Here is a 21751-nt window from a genome sequence, read left to right as displayed (position 1 = left end):
TCAGTCCTGGGTGTTTGTTGGAAGGACTGATGTTGAAGCTGAAACTCCAATACTTTGGCCACCTCATGCGAAGGGCTGACTCATTGGAAAAGACCCTGATGCCGGGAAAGATTGAAGGCAGGAGGAGAAGGGGAAGACAGAGGATGAGATGGTTGGATGGCATCACCGACTCAATGGACATGGGTTTGGGTGGACTCTGGGAGTTGGTGATGGACAGGGAGGCCTGGCGTGCTGCAGTTCACGGGGTCACAAAGAGTTGGACACGCCTGAGCGACTGAAGTGACTGATATGGCTATGTAACTCTGCTCCAGCCCATGGGAAAGAGAGAAAGTTCTGTATAAACCATCCACATCAGGTCTGCAGAAGAAACTACGTGCTCTGCACTCTCTTTCTCTGTCCCTCTTCCCACAGCAGATACACACAGAGGATGTGTGGGTCAGCTTGGACCCTGTAGGTTAGGTCCACACCCTAGGGGATGACAGAGGCTAAAAAGCATGGATGGCCTGGGCTGGTGGGTGATGCTGTCGAGCGGTCTGTCAAACGAAAGGCAATCCTCCGTGGCTTTGTGTTTGATGTGATATTTGTCTCCTTGTTTTAGGACCTTTGTTGTTTAGTCACTCGGCTGAGTCTGACATTTTGCAACTCCCTGGACTGTAGCCTGCCGGGTTCCTCTATGGGATTTCCCAGGAAAGAACACTGGAGTGGGTTGCCATTTCCTTCTCCAGGGGATCTTCCTGACCCAGGGACTGAACCCACACCTCCTGCATTGGCAGGTGGATTCTCTCCTACTGAGCCAACTGGGAAGCCCAATAGGACCTTAACATGTACCTAACTATTGCGCCTGCTATGTGCTTGGCTGTATTTTAGGTGGCAGGATGCAGCAGAGAATGAAAAAGACACAAGCCTTTGACCTTATAAATCTACATGTCTATCTATGAGGATCCAACTGCGCTCACGTATGGAAGAAAAGATGACAGGTGAAGAATTCTTTAGGAGCAGGGACACACTCTCACGGGGGAACTCATTTTTTTATGCAATATGATTAGATTGGTATAAAAATATTCTTACTCTGTTACACTTATAGTTTAGAGCAAGATGTTTTAATACATGCCACTTCATAATTATAGATGATTAATTACATTAATTTATTTTTCGATTAAATATTTTCTAAAATAGTGTCATGACAGCTAAGATTGTCAAGGTAATAAATATTTTTATAAGGTCTCAGAAGGCTATTTCTGAATTTTGTTTCTCTTGGTGCCTTCTTGGTTTTTTTCCCCCTGGGCATTCTGAGAGCTGTCATGAAACTGAGGGTTTAAAGGGTGGGACCTTCAGAGATAAAAGCTACTATTTGTATTCTACAAATAGGTAATTAGAAAACAACTCTTCTTTTCAAGGTTCTGAGCCAAAGTTGTGAATAATCTTTAGCTAGCAACAGGTTATCAACACAGTTAATGAACTCCTTGCCTGGGAAGCCTTGCGATTCCTCCTTGGTCCTCTCCCAGTTCAACTGTGTATGGAGATAGATAGGCTCTAAGAGAGCTGGAGCCTGGACTAAACCAACAGGAAGGTAAGAATTTTCTAGCTGATAAATAATATCTATTAAAGGAATGGTGGTAAGCAAAATAAACTGCAAAAGACACAAGAACGACATAGGCTATCAGCAACATAGGCCAACAGCACTGAAGTATTCAGGTGACATGCATTTGCTGTAGTTTGAATATATCCAGTTTTGCTGTAGAAGACACAAATACAAGCAGGATAGGGGAGACTCCTTATAAGAAGTAATAACACGGAGAGCAAGCTTCTGAAATATGGGCAAAATTCACAGGCTCTGTTAACTATAGATAACAGGTAAGGACGTAACTTGAGAGACACAAGCAGAATTCAGAAGATGTGGTAAATAGAGATAACTAAGTTAATCACTTGCAAGATATGCTCAAGACAGAACAAACAGAAAACAGGACAGAACAAACGACTATCAGCTATGGAAAGGGACAGAAAGCCTAAGCTATGATCAAGTCACCTCTGGGCAGACAGCTCTGCCACCCATGTGTTCTATTTAAGAAATGCAGATAAAATCTGTGTCTAGTAGACTAACTGCAAGTTTCTACGGTGGCCAGGAGGACCTTCCCCTGCATGTCTCCCATAAAACCAGTATGGCCCTTGGAACCCTTGTTCAAATCTCAACTTCTGACCCTGTTACCAGGCCATAATTAGGGAATGCTAATAGAGCAGAAATAGTAAGACTGGACCTGAGGACATTATGTAAACTGGGATTCACAGTGTGGTCCTGCCACCTGTCCTTACTGGTATCCTATCCCAAGTGTGTTCTCCTACCTCATCTTGCTCCTCTTGCTTCTTGCTTTATATCTGAAGTAGCTTACCACACACACGCACACATGCATACGCACTCACACATACACACACCAGGGTAATCTGAGCATCTCAACTCAGTCTGTTTTGAGTCCTCTGGGATTGCTTGCCTGGTGGTGTACTTGGAGGGAACCAGTGCTTCAAAGTAATTCCCCACACTATGATTCAGGTGAAGAGGGGCACTGTAGCAAAGCTTTTTAGAGCACTGTTTTTACAGTCAGGTAGACCTGGGTTTGAATTACATTTAAGATCTGTTTATACTTGGGCAAATTGCTTAATTCTCTGAGTTTTAGTGTTTTCTTTTCTAAAATGGAAATAACAACTTCCTGAAGGTGATGTTGTTAGAATTAAATGAGCTGACTGTGTAAAAATTACAGCAAAATTCCTAGGACAATTGGTAATAGCTGTTACTGTTGTTAGTTAGTTCCACAATCCAGGTTTCATTGTTAACTTCTTGGCTAGCTATACAGTTTCCAAGTCTATAAAACAGTTATATAAAATTTGCTCAGGTATAGAACATGGAGAAGTATTCTTTGTGGAAAATCATGAACTACTGCTATATTAAACTTATAATACCAATGTAGAATTTTAGACATTATATAATAACAGTAGAAATAGTAGAAAAGTAGTAACAGATAAAAAGTGTCCTTAGAAATTTTTATGTGAGAAAAAAATGTAAGGAAATTGGATTCAGAGCTCTACTTCCATTATCTTATTTTGGCAACAGATAAAAATTCACCCAGTAAGAACACTGACAGCCTGCAGTATCATGAAATGTAGTATGGGACAAAGCTTGTAAAAACTTGCAATCTAGAAGAAAGTAAATACTGCCTTATGAAAACCTCTAGATTACCTTTACAGTTTCCATCATCATAGGAAGATCAAAACAAATCTTTTTTAGAACATGGAAAGACTTCAAAAGTATAACACACCTATTTTTATTGCTGTTTTCACATTTTCTGCTCCACAAAAAGGAAATCTTAAAGCACAACCCACCAATCACTCTGAATGCATGATGCCGTGAATTCAAACTTCATAGTAAAGCTGAACATCACTTATCCCTTCCATATCCCAGAGAGTGAAAATGCAAACAATATCCTGTAAAGTTTGTAAAACATTAAAGGGCAACCTCCCAATAGTAAAAATATCTAAATTCAGTGGTTTAAAAAATAAACCCAAACATAAATAGGAACCTTAACATAAAAGAAATGGGTAATTCCAGAATATTTTATGTAAAATGCTAAACAAAAAAAAAATTTTTTAAACCCCAACAGGAGTTGAAATGTCGGAGAAGATACTTTTCAGCATCTTGTATATTGCTCTCAGTTTTATCAACCCATCCTTTTTTTGAGGGGGAGTTGAAGGATGGTTGGGACAGCCCTGAAAGGTCTGCTGGATAAAAATAGAAACCATAAGCCACAAAGGACGCGATAGGGATAAAACCTTCTGACCAGGAGGAGAAGCACAGGATTATCTTCCAAATAACATTAATTTCAATATTCTACGTGCTTGTACTTACTTCAGGGCTCAGGACTGCAGTGCTGTCACTTGGAACATCTTCTTCATATCCTTTATTATGAAAACTTTCTATTTCATGACCTGTGCTTCCTTCACTCGGACACTTGTTATATGAGCATCTTGGACTGTTGCTGCAGTGGGAAAATTCACATTTACTGTCCCCAATTTCTGAGGGTGTACATGAGAGGTGGGGAGAACCACTGTCATCCTGATATGGTGGTGGCTGCAATTCATCCAGTGGGGGTGTTCTTCTCATTCTCTGAATGCAGTTTCCTGATAATGATTAAGAATCTGGTCACTGTTTCCAATTAGCCTCAACATGCAGTAGAGTCCACAATAATTGTAAATAACTTAAAAAAAACTGTATTAAAATTTTGTGGCAAGGTAATTACTAGATTTACTAATGAGTTTTCTTCTTCCCTGGTTCAGATGCAGAAATCAAATAATCTGGTTTCTCCATCCTCTCCTGCATAGTAAGATCAGGAAAAATAAGTTATGTACCAAGACACCCTGTTTCTTCTTATAAAACTGGGACAGCGATAAATACTAGTGAAATCGATGATTTACATAGGTCTGTCTTTCAAAACAATCCTAAAGCATACAAACTTCAACTATTCCCTCATGATCCGTGACCGCTCTCGTCACAATAGGTAGGTAAAACAAATATAAACCTCATTTATTTTCTTCAGTTACTGAGACGAACTTAAACTAGCATTCACCTCAGCAGCATTGGAAACTAGGTTTTCCTGTCTGTTCGAGATCCAGAATCCTGAAATGAAGTGCACTGTAAATCAAGGCCTAACTCCTCCTGCACTGTGCTTAGGCACTCAGCTGGGTCTGACTCTCTGCAACCCCACGGACTGTAGCCCGCCACCCACCAGCGAAGTCTGAAGTCTGCAATCCACCCTGTCTCCCTTATAAAGAGGTCACTCCCTGCTCCAGCACATTCTGCATCAGGACTCCTAAAGTCCACTCTACCTTGTCTACAGTAGGCATCGCCAACTCCACATTTTCTCTCTTCAATTTTTAACTTTTACGTCAATGATTTACCTAAATAACAGAATGAGCAGGTTTGTGAACAGGACAGAGGTGGGGACAGGCAGGTATGTTAGGCAATAGAGTTCAGCATACAACTCAGGGATAGCTAAATCTGTGCAAATAATTCCTGGACATAATACCAGACATAAAACTTAAACATGGCTCAGTTTTTCCTTTGATAGAGTGTCACTCTCCTTTCTTGAGAGGAACTCTGGAAAATAGGTTGTTTGTAATTCTTCTAACAGAGAAATGTTCAAGAAAAGCTTCTTGCTAAGACAGAAAAACTTTACATAAGAACTATAAAACTCATTTAAAAATTACCATGATGTCTGGTTCAAATGAAAAATACTGATCTGCATGAACTTAGCACAGATTTACATATTTGATCAGAAGTCCTAATTTTGGAAAAAGAAATTAAATGTGTCACCTAGTGAGTCTAACATACCAGAGTTAGGAAATAAACACAACGTAGAAAAATTAATGACTTAAGTTGAAACTAAACTTGAGGAGATAGATTGGAAGTAGTAGCCAATAAAACACAATAAATCAGATTTCAGCATGGGGCTTCCAGGAAAGCTACTGCTTTCCTGACAAAGCAGCAGACTTAACTTGCATGTCCCTTTTGCCCAGTGGCCTTTCCCCTTTCTTCTGCTTTAGCGGTGTAGCACTCATAACCATGAAGTAACAAGCATGAGAATGAAAACTGAGGATGATGAAGGAGTATCTGAAGAATCACCAAGTAGCTACCTCCAAAATTTCTTGATGTCTGAGACAAATAAATCCCTATTTGTTAAACAAACAAAAACCCCACAAAAACGACGACTTCCTTGGCAGACCAGTGGTTAAGACTTCAAGCTTCCACTGCAGGGGACAGGGGATCAATCCCTGGTCAAGGAACGAAGATCCCACGGGCTGCATGGCATGGCCAACCCCCACCCGTCCCCGTCTCCAAAACAAAAAACCCCCAAACTTGATATCTGAATTTTCTTTTGTTTCTATAACCAGTCACTGAATTATAAATTAAATTGTAATACCTAAATATTTACTACAACATGAAGTCAATTAAAAAATTCCCACCATAGTAGTTCTAAGAATCAGCATACCATCTTTTCCTTTATCTTAATTTTTTAAAAGTAAGAGATGATCTTTCCCAGAAGTCTCTTATTAATAGCATATTATCCCATAGGTCTCCCTGGACAGAACTAGGTCACATGTCTATTTCTAAACCCACCTGTGGTGGGGGGATGTGATTACCATAATTGGCTCAACCAGAAGCCATCAAATTGAAGCTAGGGATAGGATACATCTCACTGCTCATATTTATATGGTAAAGAGTAGATGCTACTCAACGAATTAAAAAAAAAAAGGACTGGGAACAAGACAAGGATTCTGACTCTCATGGTACTTGAAGTCCTAGCCATAGAAATTAGGCAAGAAAAGAAAGACATCCAAATTGGAAAAGACAAAGTAAAACTATCTGTATTGGCAATGACATATTATATATAGAAAACTGCAGAGTCCACAAAAAAAAACCTTTTAGAACTAATAAACATAATCAGTAAAGCTGCTGGATATAAAATCAATGTAAAAATCAGTTGTGTTTTTATCAACTCACACAAATTATCATCAAAATAAGTTAAGGGAAAAATCCCAATTACAATTGCACGTAAAGGATCCACCTGCCAATGCAGGCGACATGTGAGACATACATTTAACCCCTAGGTTGGGAAGACACCCAGGAGAAGGAAATGGCAACCCACTCCAGTATTCTTGCCTAGGAATTCCCATGGACAGAGAAGCCTGGTGGGCTACCATTCACGAGGTCGCAAAGAGTCAGATGCAGCTGAGAAACTGAGCATGCACCAGCATGCACCAAGGGATAAATTTAACCAAAGAGGTGAAACACCTTCACACTAAAAACTATAAGACACTGATGAAAGGAACTGAAAAACACAAATAAATGGAAAGATACTCTGTGTTTGTGGATTGGAAGAATATCGTGAAAATATTCATACTATCCAAAGCAACCTACAGATTCAACACAATAGCTATCAATATTCCAATGGCATTTTTTTTTCACAGAAATAGAAAAACAGCCTTAAAATTTGTATGGAAACACAGAAGATTTCAAACAGCCAAAGAGATCTTGAAAAAGAAGGAAAAAGTGGGAAGCATCAAACTTCCTGATTTGAAAGTATATTACAAATCTACATTAATCAAAGCAGTATGTTACTGGCACAAAAGCAGACACATTGTCCAACAGAACAGAGAGCCCAGGAGTAAACCTACATATGTATGGTCAATTAATTTACGACAAAGGAGCCAAGAAAATACAATAAGGAGAGGACAGTCTCTTTAATAAATGTTGATGGGAAAACTGGACAGCCATATGCAAAAGAATGATACTGAACTACTGTCTTGCATCATATACATAAATCAACTTGGAATGGATGAAATACTTGAATATAAGAACTGAAACAATGAAACTCATAGAAGAAAACATAGTGTGTAAGCTCCCGGACATTGGTCTTAACAATGTTTTAGATCTGACACCAAAAGTAAAGGCAATAAAAGCAAAAATAAACAAGTAGGATTACCTAAAACTCAATAGCTTCTTCACTGCAAACAATCAACAAAATTAAAAGTCAACCTACAGAAGGGTGGAAAATATTTACAAATCATGTATCTGGTGAGGTGTTAATCTCCAAAATACATGAAGAACTCACACAACTCAGTGAAAAAAACTAACAATCTGACTGGAAAATGGGTTGAGAAACTAGAAAACACCTTTGGAAAAAAATTGTTTTCCAAAGAAGATATGCAAATGACCAACAGAAACATGAAAACGTTTTCAAATCACTAATCATCAGAGAAATGCAAGTTATCCACCACGAAATACCAACTCACACCTGTCAAAATGGCGATTATCAGAAAGCCAAGAGATAACTAGCGCTGGGCAGGATGTGGAGAAGAGGGAATCCTTGCACGCCATTGATGGGAGTGTGAACTGTTGAAACCACTATGGAAAATAATATGGAGATTCTTCAAAAAATTAAAAACTGAACTCGTATATGATCCAGCAATTCCACTTCTCTGTACTTCTTTGAAGGACATGAAATCACTATACTGAAAAGATACCTGCATTTCCATATTCACTAAAGTATTATTTGTAATAGCCAAGACATGGAAACAGCTGAAGTGTCCCTCAATGAATGAATGGATAAAGATAATGTGGTTTATACAGACAATGGACTATATTCAGCCATAAAAGAAAAGTTGCCATTTGTGCAAGAGGGATGGACCTTGAGGCCCATAATGTTAAGTGAAGTAAATAAAAAAAGAGAAAGATAAATACTGTATGATGTCACTTATACACAGAATCTGAAAATAATGAATTCATGGATATGGAGAACAGATCGGTGGTAGGCAAAAAATGGCAGGGTTGGGAGTAGGAGAAAGGGATGAAGGCAGTAAAAGGCACAAACTTCCAGTTACAAGATAAATAAGTCCTGGGGATATAATGCGCAGTGTTGACTATACTTAATAATACTGCATTGTATATTTAAAATTTGCTGAGAGTAGAATAAAAATAGATAAAAGTTCTTATCAGGAGAATAAATGTACAACTATGTAAAATGACTGATGTTAACTAAGCCTATTGTGATAGTCACTTTGCAATATTTACATATTATGAAACCATTATGTTGTACACCTTGGAATAACACAAAGTTATATGTTAATTAAATCTCAATAAAACTAGGAAAAGTAAAAAAATGACTCAGTGTTTTCCTTCCAAAAACGTATGCACTTTGGGAGTACAAAAACACGTACACATTAAACAAAACAAAAACGTGGATGCCTGAAGATGCCAGGAAGGACGAAGATAAAGGATCCTTGCTTTCCTTATCCATCAGTCTAGCAACTGATTTCAGTCTTTATTTTTATTAAAAAAAAACTTCTCTTTATGTGGGTCCATTTCCACTTTTAATAATCCTCTTCTGAACTTCCTTTTGATGTGACCAGCACATACAGTTTGTCTGGTAATTGCGTTATACCTCACTTCCTTTGGCTTACTCTCTCACATATCAAGTCCCTGTCTAGCTGCCACCAACTGTGGTACTTACACAGCTGACCTCCAGTCATCTGGAACTTATTTAGAGTTAGCGTCACTGTGGTCCAAAGACTAAGGCGTAAGCTATCCCAAATAAGTTTACTGATATTTAAAGGTGCTAAGTAGGCTCCATGAGTTGATTTCAATATTGTTTCTGGATTTGAGAGAAACAACTTTAAAGCTGTGAAGTGGAATATATAAAATATTTTGGAATACATAGATATACATATACAAACATTGGGATTTATAAATTATTTAAGTTTATATAATTATATATTATTGTATAAATCCTCAAAGCTTTGAATATAATTACCACACTTTTCTCTTTAATTTCATTTTACTCTTGCATTTTACTTTTCAAAGAGAAGAAGGCCAAACGTATCTGGAATGTAAATTTCATTGAAAAGATACAGTTATAAGGATTTCTTCTTTAACTCTCTGCAATAGTATCTTTTTTTCTCTAGCTGTTAACTGCTTTTCACTGTCTACATAGTGTAAGAACTTGGCTTAAATTGAATTGATGTTGGAAAAATTTTAAGACAATTGTTTTATAAAATAGCACAATTTATGTCAGAGTTGTTACATTACACTATAAACATCCAACCTTAGAAAGAAATTTTTTGTGGGACTATCAAATACCAGAATGATAATGCCATACTCTTACTTTATTCCTCGTTTTACAACCTAATTTCATACTCTGTTTTATGGAAATGATATAAAAGGGTTCATGCATGAATATATTTTAAGCATTTTAATTTTCCATTTGCATATTGCACAGACCTAGAAAACAAGACAAATTATCTTCCTACTTTAAGAAAAAAACAGGATATACGCATATCTGGAATATGACCTGTAGGTCTCAACACTGTGTTTTAAGACACTGGTTTTCAAAGTTTGGCAACTGCAGCTCTAAAAAGAGGTGAATATTCAACATTTGTAGAATTCATACCACTCTTCAGATGCTTGTGGAAATCTGCTGAAATTTACCATATACTGGGTGATAAGGCTCAACATATTTCACAAAACTGGGAGTGTAAAGGGGATGTTTTCAAACCACAGTGGAATTAAATTAAAAATCAGAAACAAAAATATAATAAAATTTATAGAAATCTAGATAAAATAACTAGAAATTAAGATAAACTTCTAAACTGCCCATGGATTAAAGGAGAAATCACAACAGAAATTAGAAAATACATTGAAAATAATGAGAATAAAAATAATCCATATAAATACTTGCGGAATGTGGCTAAGGAGGACAGTTACAGGCCTAAGTGCATATACTGGAGAGGGCAGGGGAGAGAGGAAGGTTGAAAACCATAATCTGAGTACCCATTTCAAGGCATTTTAAAAACAAACAAATGAAATTCAAAGGAAGTAGGAAGAATGAAAGAAGGAACAGAAATCAAAAATAGAAAACACACATACAAAAAAATGCACACAATAGAATAGCATTAGCAAACCAAAGGCGAAGGCAATGGCCACCCACTCCAGTGTTCTCCCTGGAGAATCCTAGGGATGGGGGAGCCTGGTGGGCTGCTGTCCATGGGGTCGGACACGACTGAAGTGACTTAGCAGCAGCAGAAGCGACTTAGCAGCAGCAGCAGCAAATCAAATTAAAATCCACTGAGAATACTAATAAAATTGATAAGATGCTAGAAGAGACTAGTCAAGAAGAAAAAGAGATGGCGTAAATTATTAATCTCAAGAATAAAAAAGAGGACATCATTTCAAATCCTTGACACATTAAAAAGACAGCGAGCTTTCCCTCTGCTCTCCCCTTTTTGGAAACCTGTCAGTCCCGAAGCTCTTCAGTGGGCAGAGGGAGGCAGCGGTCCGCACTGCTGGTGGCACCAGAAGCTGCGTGGGCCAGAGCCATGTGTCAGAGCCCAAGGAGGGCAGAGAGGGCATCCACCCGCGGGGCAGTGCCATGCAGCACGACGGAGTCCAGTCTGGGTGAAGCTGGGTGTGCTGGCTGAGCACAGTACAGGGAGCCAGAGCATCAACAAGGTACAGGTGTTCCCCACGGAAAGGAAGCCCAGCCCGGGCAACAGAGCCCAGAGAGAGGAGTGTGTCCACAATGAGGGAAGGGGCCAGAGCTGGGGGAGAACCAGGGAAAGAACTGGAACACACCCTGTGATGCTGAATTAACATGAAAAGATATCAGTGTGAGCTCAGGTGTTTAGAGGTAAAGTGAAAGTGAAAGTGAAGTGTCCGACTCTTTGCGACCCCATGGACTGTAGCCCACCAGGCTCCTCTGTCCATGGGATTCTCCAGGCAAGAATACTGGAGTGGGTAGCCATTTCCTTCTCCAGGGGATCTTCCCAACCCAGGGATTGAACCCGGGTCTCCTGCATTGCAGGCAGAGGCTTTATCCTCTAAGCCACCAAGGAAGCCTAGAGGTAGGCATAAATGCAGTGTAAATATGCATATAATGTGCACACACACACACATTCCTGAGTATCCTGGCTCTATCCACAGCTTAAGAAAAATCCTTTGACAGCAACAGCATACCTAAGTGCTCCAATCCTGGCTTCTCAATCAGTTCTTCACTAAAAGGAATCAGGACTCCATGAAGAAATGGCTAATTCCAGGGCCGAGGAAAGGAAAATACAAGGCAAGCCTAGACAAGCTTCTTGTGTTGAGAGTAAGGACACACTCAAAGAGTGATGAGGTCATGTCAAAAGGACAAAGAAGCCAGCTTGAAGGGGGTCACACTGACCGAATCTCACTGACAATTTGAGCTCCAAAATAAATAAATAATCACAATAATGGATCATAAGACACAGAGGAAGAGAGGACACCATGAGTCCATCTAGATATAAACAAACACAAAAATAAACTGAAAGAACTTTGAGAAAATAGGTCATTTTTATAGTAGGAGATGCATTCTGATGAAGGACTTAATTATCAAGAGTAATTTAGTGAGAAGCCTAGTAGACACCTCCTTAATGAAGAGAACAAAGGAAACATTCTGAGCAATGGAATAAATCAAAATTGTGTATCATCCACTAAGATGCAATGAGAGGAATACGGCACCACTTCCAGCTAGAGGTGCATAACCTGAATCTTACCATGAGGAATATCAGACAAACTCAGATATCCAAAAAAAACAAGTGTAATAGTCAAAAGGGGAATGACTGAAGAACTATTCTAGACTAAGAGACTAGCAAGAAAAGGTAACTAAAATAACATTATTTGGACAACTGTTGACCTTGAGTAGGTTCTGAGAATTAAATGGTAATAATATGTCAAAATATCAATATTAGTACCTTATTTTTGATGGTTACAGTAACGCTATGCAAGAGAATATTCTTGCTTGTAAAAAATACACACTAACACATTTGAGGGTGAAGAAGCAACCCATTTACCCTTAAACGGTTTAAGGTGGTGGAAAAAAGGACTATAAAGTCTTGCTGCAAATGCAGGATGGATTTAACATTAGAAAATGAATCTATCAAAGTCATTGCATTGAAAGAATAAAGGTTAAAAGTAATATGATAATTATAATAGATTTAAAAAATCATTTGATATAATTAATTATCCAATTATGATAAAAGATTTCTGTGCAAAAGAGGAATAGAAGGCAATCTCCTTTAACTCACAAAGGGTATCTTTGGAAGTCCTCTGTGCGTGCGTGTGTGTGAAGTCACTTCAGTCATGTCTGACTCTTTGTGACGCTATGGACTGTAGCCCACCAGGCTCCTCTGTCCATGGGATTCTCCAGGCAAGAATACTGGAGTGGGTTGGCACGCCCTTCCCCAGGGGATCTTCCCAACCCAGGGAGCGAACCCATGGCTCCTGCACTGCAGGCAGATTCTTTACCTCTGAGTCACCAGGGAAACCAAAACTCCTATAGTAAGCATCAAATTTACTGGTAAAATGTTGAGAACTTTACCTCTGAGATCAAGAGTGAGAAAAAGATGCCTATTATCATCAGTTCTATTCAACAATGTGCCAGAAAGGTGAAAAGACAACCCTCAGAATGGGAGAAAATACCAGCAAATGAAACAAGTGACAAAGGATTAGCCTCCAAAATATGCAAGCAGCTCATGTTAGCTCAATATCAGAAAAAAAACAAACAACCCAATCAAAAAGTAGGCAGGCCAATTCAGGTTAACACATATCAAAAACCATCACAATATTATAATTATCCTCCAATTAAAATAAATTAAATAATTTTGAAAAAAGTAGGCAGAAGATCAAGCAGACAGTTCACCAAAAAAGGCATACAGATGGCTAATAAACACATGAAAAGATGCTCAATATTGCTCATTATCAGAGAAATGCAAATCAAAACTTCAATGAAATAATCCCCTCACATCGGTCAGAATGGCCATCATCTTGTTGATGTTTGACAGAACACAACAAAATTCTGTAAAGCAATTATCCTTCAATTAAAAAATAAAGTGGCAAAAAAAAAAATCTACAAACAATAAATGCCCGAGAAGGTGTGGAGAAAAGGGAACCATCTTGCACTGTTGGTGGGAATGTAAACTGATATAGCACTATGGAGGACAGAACGGAGGTTCCTTAAAAAGCTAGGAATAAAACTACTATATAACCCAACAATCCCATTACTGGGCATAAACCTTGAGAAAATCATAATTGAAAAAGACAAATATACCCCAGTGTTCACTGCAGTACTATTTACAATAGAAATAGAAATATAATGGAAGCAACCTAGATGTCTATAAACAGATGAATGGATAAAGAAGCTGTAGTACATATATATAATGGAATATTCAGTTCAGTTCAGTCGCTCAGTCGTGTCTGACTCTCTGCGATCCCATGAATTGCAGCACGCCAGGCCTCTCTGTCCATCACTAACTCCTGGAGTTCAGCCAGACTCATGTCCATCGAGTCAGTGATGCCATCCAGCCATCTCATCCTCTGTCGTCCCCTTCTCCTCCTGCCCCCAATCCCTCCCAGCATCAGAGTCTTTTCCAATGAGTCAACTCTTTGCATGAGGTGGCCAAAGTACTGGAGTTTCAGCTTTAGCATCAGTCCTTCCAAAGAACACCCAGGGCTGATCTCCTTTAGAATGGACTGGTTGGATCTCCTTGCAGTCCAAGGGACTCCCAAGAGTCTTCTCCAACACCACAGTTCAAAAGCATCAATTCTTCGGCGCTCAGCTTTCTTCACAGTCCAACTTTCACATCCATACGTGACCACTGGAAAAACCATAGCCTTGACTAGACAGACCTTTGTTGGCAAAGTAATGTCTCTGCTTTTCAATATGCTATCTGGGTTGGTCATAAGTTTCTTTCCAAGGAGTAAGCGTCTTTTAATTTCATGGCTGCAATCACCATCTGCAGTGATTTTGGAGCCCCCCAAAAAATAAAGTCTGACACTGTGTCCACTGTTTCCCCATCTATTTCCCATGAAGTGATGGGACCAGATGCTACTCAGCCATAAAAAGGATGGCATCTGAGTGAGTCAGTTCTAATGAGGTAGATGAACTGAGAGCCTATTACACACAATGAAATAAGTCAGAAGGAGAAAAACAAATATTGTTTATTAACATATATATATGAATCCAAAGCGATGGTACCGATGAACCTATCTGCAAGGCAACAATGAAGACAGAGACCTAGAGAACAGACTTATGGACATGGCGGGGGAGGAGGGGCTGGGACGGATCGAGAGAGTAGCATGGAAACATACACGACCATATGTCAAATGGACGGCCAGTGGGAACTTGCTGTGTGGCTCTGGGAGCTCAACTGGTGCTCTGTGACAACCTAGAAGGCTGGGATGGGATGGGGCGGAGGGAAGGAGGTTCAAGACGGAGGGGACGTATGAATATCTATGGCTGATTCATGTGGATATATGGCAGAAACCAACATAATACTGCAAAGTAATTATCATTCAATTAAAAATAAATTTTTTAAAAAAGGAAAGAGAACAATGTGCCAGAGATCCTAGCCAGTGGAATAAGCTGAGAAAATGAAAGGGATTGGAAAGAAAGAAACAGAACTGCCGGTACGCTCAAATGATGACTGTGATATAATAGCAGGAGATAAATTCAAATGTTCAAGCTGGATTTAGAAAAGGCAGAGGAACTAGAGAGCAAATCACCAACATCCACTGGATCATTGAAAAAGCGAGAGAGTTTCAGAAAAACATCTACTTCTGCTTTATTGACCATGCCAAAGCCTCCGACTGTGTGGATCACAACAAACCTGTGGAAAATTCTTAAAGATAGGAATACTGCCAGACCACTGACCTGCCTCCTGAGAAATCTATATGCAGGTCAAGAAACAACAGTTAGAACTGGACATGGAACAGCCCACTGGTTCCATATTGGGAAAGGCATACATCAAGTCTGTTTATTGTCACCCTGCTTATTTAACTTATATACAGAGTACATCATGAGAAATGCTGGACTGGATGAAGCACAAGCTGGAATCAAGACTGCCGGGAGAAATATCAATAATCTCAGATATGCAAATGACACCACCCTTATGGCAGAAAGTGAAGAAGGTATAAAGAGCCTCTTGATGAAAGTGAAAGAGGAGAGCGAAAAAGTTGGCTTAAAGCTCAACATCAGAAAACTAAGATCATGGCATCTGGTCCCATCACTTCATGGCAAATAGATGGGGAAACAATGGAAACAGTGAGAGACTCTGTGGGGGGCTCCAAAATCACTGCAGATGGTGATTGCAGCCATGAAATTAAAAGATGCTTACTCCTTGGAAGAAAAGCTGTGACCAACCTAGATAGCATATTAAAAAGTAGAGACATAACTTTGACAACAAAGGTCCGTCTAGTCAAGGCTATAGTTTTTCCAATAGTCATGTATGGATATGAGAGTTAAGACTATAAAGAAAGCTGAGCACTGAAGAATTGATGCTTTTGAACTGTGGTGTTGGAGAAGACTCTTAAGAGTCTCTTGAAAAAAAAAAAAAAAGTCTCTTGGACTGCAAGGAGATCCAACCAGTCCATCGTAAAGGAAATCAGTCCTGAATATTCACTGGAAGGACTGATGCTGAAGGTGAAACTCCAGTAGTTTGGCCACCTGATGCAAAGAACTGACTCACTGGAAAAGACCCTGATGCTGGGAAAGATTAAAGGTGGGAAGAGAAGGGGATAACAGAGGATGAGATGGTTGGATGGATCACCAACTCAATGGCCATGAGTTTGAGTAAGCTCTGGGAGTTGGTGATGGACGGGGAGGCCTGGTGTGCTGCAGTCCATGGGGCCGCAGGGTCGGACACGACTGAGCAACTGAACTGAGCACCAAATATCTAAAAATAAACTTCAGAAAACACTTTGCTGCTATTTTGGGGGTTTACTATCAGAATGCATACTCTGAAAGCCATTGGCAGAATCTACACTTTGCCTTTCCAAGCAATGTCTATATGCTATATAGGATGTTAGCTTTGAGCAAGAGCTATTACCCAGAGCAAGGTAAATCTCTCCAGGTGATCCAGGTACAGTGGCATAAACTCTACACTTGACGTTTAAGATTCAGCAAACCAGCTGGTCCTCCAATGATTGTAGTAGGTCATGATGCTTAAAAGTATTACTAAGAAGTTCTGATGGTAGACCGGCATTGCAGGTCTTTTGATTTTTTTTTTTTTTTTGTACTTCCAAACACATTTTATTAGAAGACACAGATCAGATTATTTTAGTACCATGCCTTAAAACCCTAATCTTTCTTGCTTTATTTCCCTGATAGCTTGAAATAATTTCTGATTTAAACCGAACTTCACATGTAGCTACTGACTTTGTAACAGTACAGTCTTATTCAGTGCATCTGCTTTCTGAGTAGAAAATAATTCCATTGCCTCTCATTTCTTGACTCTTAGGTTTTGGTAAAAAGATTACACTCATTTCAGCAGGTGAAATCAAAGTGGTCTGTCCAGTATGTAGCAGCAGCTGGCATGCAATCACCTAGCTACCGAGTTACAAATGTCAAGCTGCACTCCACCATCAAGGGAAATTGGCAGATCTTGCATGAGGACTGAGGAGGCTCTGAAAGCCAGGGAGGTATTATGATTATCTTGCTAAGCCTGCACGCATAGCCTCACAAGTATGCTGATTACAAAATTATGTCTAGGACTTCCCTGGTGGTACAGTGGATAAGAATCTGCCTGCCAATGCAAGGGACGTGGGCCTGATCCCTGGTCTGGGAAGATTTCAGTGTCGTGCGGCAACTAAGCCCATGTGCCACACTACTGAGCCTGCACCCTAGAGCCCACAGGCCATGCCCACTGAGGCCGTGCACCACAAGTACAGAAGCCTGCACGCTCTACGCCCATGAGCCGCAATACGCAGCCCACATGCTGCAACTCCTCAAGTCTGTGTGCCCTAAAGCCTGTGCACAACAATGAGAAGCCCACGCAGCACAATGAAGACTCACTACAGCTAGGGAAAGCCCACGCACAGCAACGAAGACCCAGCACAACCGAAAGTAAAATACACACAAATAAAATTATCACTAATGATATGCCCCAAGCCAGAGGTGGAATGTTCTGGGATTATAAAGATTTATAATCTTTCAGAGGCCCTGAGAGGTAAGAAAGAAGGAAACTCTGCTCAGTGGATAGAAGAGATTTTAGAAGTTTCATGGAAGGTTTTATCATGAACGGAACTTGAATATAGTAAAAACCATTTCTCCATCAAGTATATTTTGCTACTGTTGAATACAGTGTTCTATCAATGTTAACCATAAAAAGTTGGTTGCTTTCTGTTACTGAAGTCTTCTACATCCTAACTGATTTTCAATCTACTTTTCTTATTCATTACTAAGAAAGAAGTACTGAATCTCTGAATATAATTGAGAATTTCTATTTCTCCTTTGCTTCAAGTTTACTGAAACTGCTATTCAGGACTGTTATATCTTCTTGATGAACTGACTCAAACTGTTGTGGAAATGTCTCTCTTTATCCCTGGTAAGAATACTTATTCTAAAATATTCTTTGATATTAATATATAGCCTCCTCAGCTTTCTCTGAGTTAATGTTCACATGGTAGGTATATCATTTTTTTTCTATCCCTTAACTTATAAATTATCTATGATTTTATATAAAAATTAGGTTTCTCATATACACATATATTTGGATATTATTTATATATATATAGTTTTGCTTTAAAAAAATCTCATATGACAATCTTTGCCTTTTAATTGGCATATTTAAATCACTTAGATTTAGTGTAATTATCAAAATCAAGGACTGACAAGCTTTCTCTAACAGACCACACAGAATAAATAGTTTAGACTTCACAGGCCACACATAGCGTATACCTCACATTCTTTGTGTGTGTTTATCACAGCTCTGTGGCTCAGACAGTAAAGCGCCTGCCTGCAATGCGGGAGACCCAGGTTCGATCCCTGGGTTGGGAAGATCCCCTGGAGAAGGAAATGACAATCCACTCCAGGACTATTGCCTGGAAATCCCAGAGGAGCCTGACAGCCTACAGTCCATGGAGTCACAAAGAGTCAGACTCGGCTGAGTGACTTCACTTCATATGAGTTTTATAATACTTTGAAACTATAAAAATCTGTTATATAAATACAATAGAATATTATTCAGCCATAAAAAGGATTAAATTCTGCTATTTGCTATGACATGACTGACATGAAAGAATCTTAAAGACATCGTGTTAAGCGAAATAAACCAGACGAAAGAGGACAACTATTGTATGCTTCCATTTATATAAGTTACTTAGAGTTGTTGACTCATGGAGACAGAAAGGATAAGGTGACAGAAAGGTGACTGGCAGGAACTTGGGGGAGTGGAGAATGGAGAATTATAGTTTAATGGGTACAGAGTTTCAGTTTGGGAAGATGAAAAAGGATGGATGGTGGTGATGGTTGTACAACAATGTGAATTTACTTAATGTCACTGAAATGTACATTTAAAACATTTAAAAAGTAAATTTTGTCATATATACATTTCATAATTAAGAAAAATGTAAAAATCATTTCACACACACAGGCCATACAGAAACAGGCTGCATGCCAAATTTGCTTCATGGGGTATAGTTTACCTATCTATATGTTACCCCATCTATATGTTTGAGTCAAATCTACCCTCCTGTAATCTGTTTATTTGCCCAAATTATTCTTTGCTATTGTTGAATTATTGAAAAATTGCTGAATTGTTGAAAAAATTATTCATTTTTATTCTTTCTGACTTCTTTTGGATAGAGTACTTTTATGATTCAATTTTCTCTCCACTATTAGCTTACTAGCCATCAGTTCTGTTTTATTTTCCAGCAGTTCTTCTAGGATTTATAATATCTATCTGTAACTTCAGAAAAATTTATCTTCAAATAATTTCATACATAATATAAAAATATTACAATAGAATACATTCCTTCAACTTTTTGTTATTTTCATATATTTTTACTTCTACTTACATACTTAGTATCTACATAATCATGACTCTAAATTACCACTAAAGATACAATTAAGTTACATATGAAATATAAATCAGAAAGATTTCCATTAAAAAATTAAAGAATTCTCATGCTTAAGGAATAAATTCCACTATCTTTGAGGAATATAGATAGCTTATAACATACAGCATTCATATTACATCAGAGACGCAACAAATCTATGAAAGTATAGCTGACTTTATTTCCAAGTGCAAATTCTAGGTATCTGGTACTTCTCATCTCCCACATTTTATAGGCTCCTAAAATTTTACATGTTTATGTCAATCAGCATATAAAATAAGCTTATAAGTAAATGAAAAGTAAAAAATTAATATAACTGAATTACAAAATCTTATCTGCTACATTTCCCATTGTATTTTTTATTCATATAAAAGATCATAGAAGATTTTTTTCACATGTCTCAGTTTTAATTCAATCATTAATCTGAAATAATAAATTTTACTTTATTTGCTTGCTTTGATGTATAAACCAGAAAATAAAATGTAAGTACAATATATGCAAATGTTACACTCTAATTGATACTACAACACATACCAAATATTTAATTTTAAAATCAGCTTAAGCCTTGTTGAGTTTATATATTACATTTTTTGCCATGAATAAGCTGGTGAGAAATTTTTATATTTGTTTTGTGAAATGGAAAAAAAACCAATGTTCTTAGAAAGACAAAAGAGTAATTCAGTTCTGGCCTGTAAAATATACATAGATTTACACAGGATGATGTTAAAAGTGTAGCTGGAGGTGGGGGTAGGGGTTATATACTAATAAAGACAAGAATGAGAAAAACTAATTAGCTTTTACTTATGACATAAACTGGGGATGTGATCTCAATTCTTTGAGAATAAAACAATAATGCAGATTTCATTACCATTTTGTGTTAAAAGACTTCAGGCATTGAGGATTTTTTTTTTTTTCATTTTTATAACACCAAGTAACCAGACACTTCAAAAATAGATGGTTGAAACAGTAGCAATTCAGGATTATGAAGCAGTTAAGTGCTTCACAATGTTGATGTAATATAGCAATTATAGACCTTTGTAATTCAGCAAAAAGGCTTTGTTTTCTTTTATTCATATTGAAACTATACAATAATAATGCCTCCTTATTTTCACAGAAAAGGGCTCATTTTTTTTTAATTTGCATTAGTGTTTTGACCATTGTTATGAACTCACCATTTGAAATTTATTATTTTGTAACTAAAAATAAAATGAAGCACTAAGGGGGAAAAAGGTTGTATAATGTTAGAATTTTGATTAGCAATCACAGCTGCACCAGAATTAGTTTCTATAGCAACAGGAAGAAATAATGTGTTGAATTGCAATGCAATACAAGATTATTCTTTACAGATTGCAATTCAAAAGGAAATCTTTAAAGAATTTTGTCTTAAAAGAGTTATTAATCTTTTATCCACCATAATTCTCCAACAGAAAATACTTAATTATTCTAGTCTACCTTTCCAGTATCCTATTTTAATTCATTCAAATGTAATATGTTCGAAAAAAGATTGAAAATTTAATATACCTGAACAACAAGAATTTTAGCTACTGTCTTATATGCATTTTAAAATAAAAATTTATGGACTCATTCTCACACATTGTGTAGATAGAAAGTACGTTTGCTAGGTACATTAGAATCTATAAGAAAAAACCTGATGGGTGCTGTTTTGAATAAACTATGTTGGAGGGATAAGAATTAAAAATAATAAACAAATTCCACATTTGTATCAATATAAAACTAAGCCTACTTTTTATCAATGTGTACTCACAGGTTCAAATTATGATTAAGAAACTATACCACCATGAGTGTTCAAAGCATACAACTCCTTACTTTTGTAAGAAAAAAAACAATCATCAAATTTCAAACGCTGCCCATACTATTTCTAACACTGAAAAATATTACTTTACAGCATCCTTTCCAGCCATAGCTATTTTTGGAAACTAATTAAAAGCATATGCCTGAACCTTTTATGTATCTTGCCCTTATAATGAGACCTGTTACTGTGGCTTACTCTATCCATCTGAGTTTCAAAGTATCTTTGGAGTTACCATGGATACCAGTGACAAGCATTCTCCCACAACTGCTTTATGTGTCTCATCAAACACAAGAAAAACTGACATGGCAGGAATCAAGCCATCTAGATACTATGAATTTCTAATTATTCATACAATTATTGTTTTTAAAAAAACAGAAAAAATTTTAAGTAAACAAACCAGATGACCAGCAAATTATTTTTGAAACTCTGAGTAGATATCAGGGCTTGCCTTGTGGCTGAGCTGGTAAATCAAATTACTGGACAAAAAA

General features: G+C 37.9%; 1 protein-coding gene across 1 annotated transcript in view; it reads right to left on the bottom strand.

Moving 5' to 3' along the window:
* Positions 1 to 21751, bottom strand: part of SYT14 (synaptotagmin 14) — a 180339-nt gene that overhangs the window by 62079 nt on the left and 96509 nt on the right. Inside the window, exon 4 of the mRNA XM_040263096.1 lies at positions 3896 to 4167. Within this exon, the coding sequence (XP_040119030.1) occupies positions 3896 to 4167 (272 nt within the window). The remainder of the gene's footprint in view (positions 1 to 3895; positions 4168 to 21751) is intronic.

Source organism: Oryx dammah, unplaced genomic scaffold (assembly GCF_014754425.2).
Source record: "Oryx dammah isolate SB20612 unplaced genomic scaffold, SCBI_Odam_1.1 HiC_scaffold_21, whole genome shotgun sequence".
Lineage (NCBI taxonomy): Eukaryota > Metazoa > Chordata > Mammalia > Artiodactyla > Bovidae > Oryx > Oryx dammah.
The sequence above is the reverse complement of the archived record's forward strand: the minus strand, read 5'-3'. Positions and strand labels throughout refer to the sequence as shown.